Source organism: Lissotriton vulgaris, chromosome 7 (genome assembly GCF_964263255.1).
Source record: "Lissotriton vulgaris chromosome 7, aLisVul1.2, whole genome shotgun sequence".
Lineage (NCBI taxonomy): Eukaryota > Metazoa > Chordata > Amphibia > Caudata > Salamandridae > Lissotriton > Lissotriton vulgaris.
This window is the reverse complement of record NC_141695.1, coordinates 936,755,881-936,758,900: the sequence shown is the minus strand read 5'-3', so window position 1 is coordinate 936,758,900 and position 3,020 is coordinate 936,755,881. Positions and strand designations below refer to the sequence as shown.

General features: G+C 56.2%; 1 protein-coding gene across 1 annotated transcript; it reads left to right on the top strand.

Annotated features, from left to right (window-relative positions):
• Positions 1–293: 293 nt before the first annotated feature.
• Positions 294–2,741, top strand: LOC147702713 (protocadherin gamma-C3-like). Its single transcript, XM_086929436.1, has one exon. It carries the CDS (start codon positions 294–296, stop codon positions 2,739–2,741), a length of 2,448 nt encoding a protein of 815 aa, XP_086785562.1.
• The last annotated feature ends 279 nt before the right edge of the window (positions 2,742–3,020 follow it).

Below are 3,020 nucleotides of genomic sequence, written 5' to 3'. Positions count from 1 at the left end.
CTGTGAGGTAACGGAGCCGGCCTGGCGCGGTAGCGGGGCAGAGGGCACCCACACAGAGATGCCACCCTGTGCTGGACGGGCCACCCCCTGAGGCAACAGCTGCAAGCAAAGGTACCGGAGCCCGCCATCAACTCTGAGATGCGCCCCTGTGCTAGACGGGCCACCCCGTGAGACAACAGCTCGGAGGTACCGGAGCCCGCCATCAACTCTGAGATGCGCCCCTGTGCCAGAACCTCCACCCCGTGAGACCACCGAGGCAGCAGCGGAGCACAGGGCCCGCCACGCACTCTGAGATGACCCCCTGCCCCGGCCGAGCCGGCCTCGGGGGCCCAGTGCTCTTCCTCCCGCTGCTCCTGGGGCTCCTCGGCGGGGGCTCCGCGCTCGTCCGCTACGCCGTACCCGAGGAGGCGCAGAGGGGGGCCCGCGTGGGGAACCTGGTGTCAGACCTGGGCCTGGAGTTGCGGGGGCTGGCAGAGCGCCGGCTGCGGGTGGTGCCCGCCGGAGGGGGCCGGCGCTACCTGGAGGTGGACCTGGAGAGCGGGGCGCTGTATGTGAACGAGAGGATGGACCGCGAGGCGCTGTGCGGCCCGGCCGCGCCCTGCCTGCTCCCCCTGGAGGTGGTGGCCGAGAACCCCCTGGAGCTGTACAGCGCCGTGGTGGAGCTGCAGGACATCAACGACAACGACCCCGCCTTCCTGGCCGGGGACCTGCGGCTGGACATCAGCGAGTCCGTGGCCCCCGGAGCGCGCTTCCCGCTCGAGAGCGCACAGGACCCCGATGTGGGGGTCAACTCGGTGCAGACCTACAGGCTGAGCCCCAACGCGCACTTCACCCTCAGTGTCCAGACGGGGGGCGACGGCACCAAGTATGCCGAGCTCGTCCTGGAGAAGGGGCTGGACAGGGAGGGGGAGGAGGACCTGAGCCTGACCCTCACCGGGGTGGACGGGGGGAGCCCGGCCCGGTCTGCCAGCGTGCAGATCCTCGTGCACGTGCAGGACGCCAATGACAACGCCCCCACCTTCAACCAGACGCTCTACAGGGCCAACATTGTGGAAAACACGCCCACGGGCGCCCTGATTGTCAAAGTTCAAGCAGTAGATTTGGACCAAGGATCCAACGGGGAAATAGTGTATTCGTTCAGCAGCCACACCCCGGCCAAAGTGCGGGAACTGTTCGCGCTGGATTCTGTCACCGGGGAACTGAAGGTCAAAGGGCAGCTGGACTATGAGCAACGGAAGGATTATGAGATATACATACAGGCAAAAGACAGAGGCACGAATCCGCAGGTGGCCCATTGCAAAGTATTTGTGTCAATAATTGATGCGAATGACAACACGCCGGAGATTACCGTCACATCTCTGTATAGCCCAGTGCCGGAAAATGCGCTCAAAGGGACGGTGGTTGCACTACTGAGCGTCACTGACTTGGATTCTGGTGACAATGGGTTGGTGAACTGTGTTATTCCCCCAAACATCCCTTTCGTTTTAAGTTCCTCCATAAAAAATTACTTCACCTTGGAGACACAGGCAGGCCTTGACAGGGAACTGGTCTCCGAGTATAACATAACCATCACTGCCACTGACTCGGGGACCCCTCCGCTTTCAGCAGAAAGGAGGATTCAGGTGCAGGTGTCTGATGTCAATGACAACCCGCCAGCATCCACCCAGCCGTCCTACGATGTGTATGTGACAGAGAACAATGTCCCTGGGGTTCCAATATTCAATGTCAGCGCCTCTGACCCGGATGTCGACCAAAATGGCCGTCTCTCCTACTCCATTCTTCAAAATGGTAATGCTGGGGATGTTATTCTGCGATATTTCTCTATTAATTCTGAGAATGGCACCATTTTTGTTCTTGCTTCCTTAGATCACGAAGGAACCAGGGAATATAAAATGACAGTCCGCGTGCACGACGGGGGCAGCCCATCTTTAGCCACGGACATCCCTATAAATGTGTTTGTTGTGGATACCAATGACAATGCCCCCTTAGTTTTGTACCCTCGCCCAAACTCAAACTCTGCACAAGTGGATTCTGTACCTAGGTCGATAAGTGCTGGGAGTGTGGTGACTAAAGTTGTGGCCTGGGATGCTGATACGGGACACAATGCCTGGATCTCGTATTCGCTCGACAAGGCCATAGACTCGAGCCTTTTTAAGATAGGGCTTCACAGTGGGGAGATACGGACTACTCGAGAGGTTCTGGAAAACGATCTATCTAGGCAGACATTGGTCATTGCAGTAAGGGACAATGGGCAGCCCGCGCTGTCGTCCACTGTCACACTCACAATATCAATGACAGACACATCTGCAGAAGCCATGGCCCAGGATGGAAATGTGGCTGCTAAAAAGCATCAGAAAAACAATTTGACGTTTTATTTAATCATAGCAGTGGTTGTGGTTTCCGCACTCTTTATTATCACCCTCTTTACTGTGGGGGTGGTCAAACTTTACAAGTGGAAAAAGACCAGGGATCTGTATACCAACTCCCGGAGCACCCTTTACAGGGCAAGCGAGACCCTGCACTATGTGGATGCGGTCCGGGGTGGGCTTCCGCCTCACAACCTGTACCATCAGGTGTATCTGACAACAGACTCGCGCAAGACTGACACCATATACAAGATGAGGGGCTCACCAAGCCCACTCGGAAGTCAGCAAAACACCCTGAAATTAGGGGATCCCAGCTTGTATAACCAGTTACTGAAAGACAACAACAGACTCCCAAGCCCGCTTGAGGTAATGTGATCCTTTCAAACTCTGGTGAAATTATTAATCGTGTGCAGTACCCCACCCGTGTACCCCTTGTCCTCAACAACGACCCTCTTTCCCATCACAGCGAAATTCTGAAAGGCGCAGAATATGAGTTAAAACGTGGTGTGTGCGTTGTCACTATAATGAGAAATGAAATTTGTTTTGAGTCAAGGTGCTGTGTCGCTGCCTGGGTGAATGGAGCAAAGAGTCTGCTCTATGCTGTGCAGTATTGTGATCTAGATGAGTTCCTCAGTTGCATGGTAATCTTTCAAA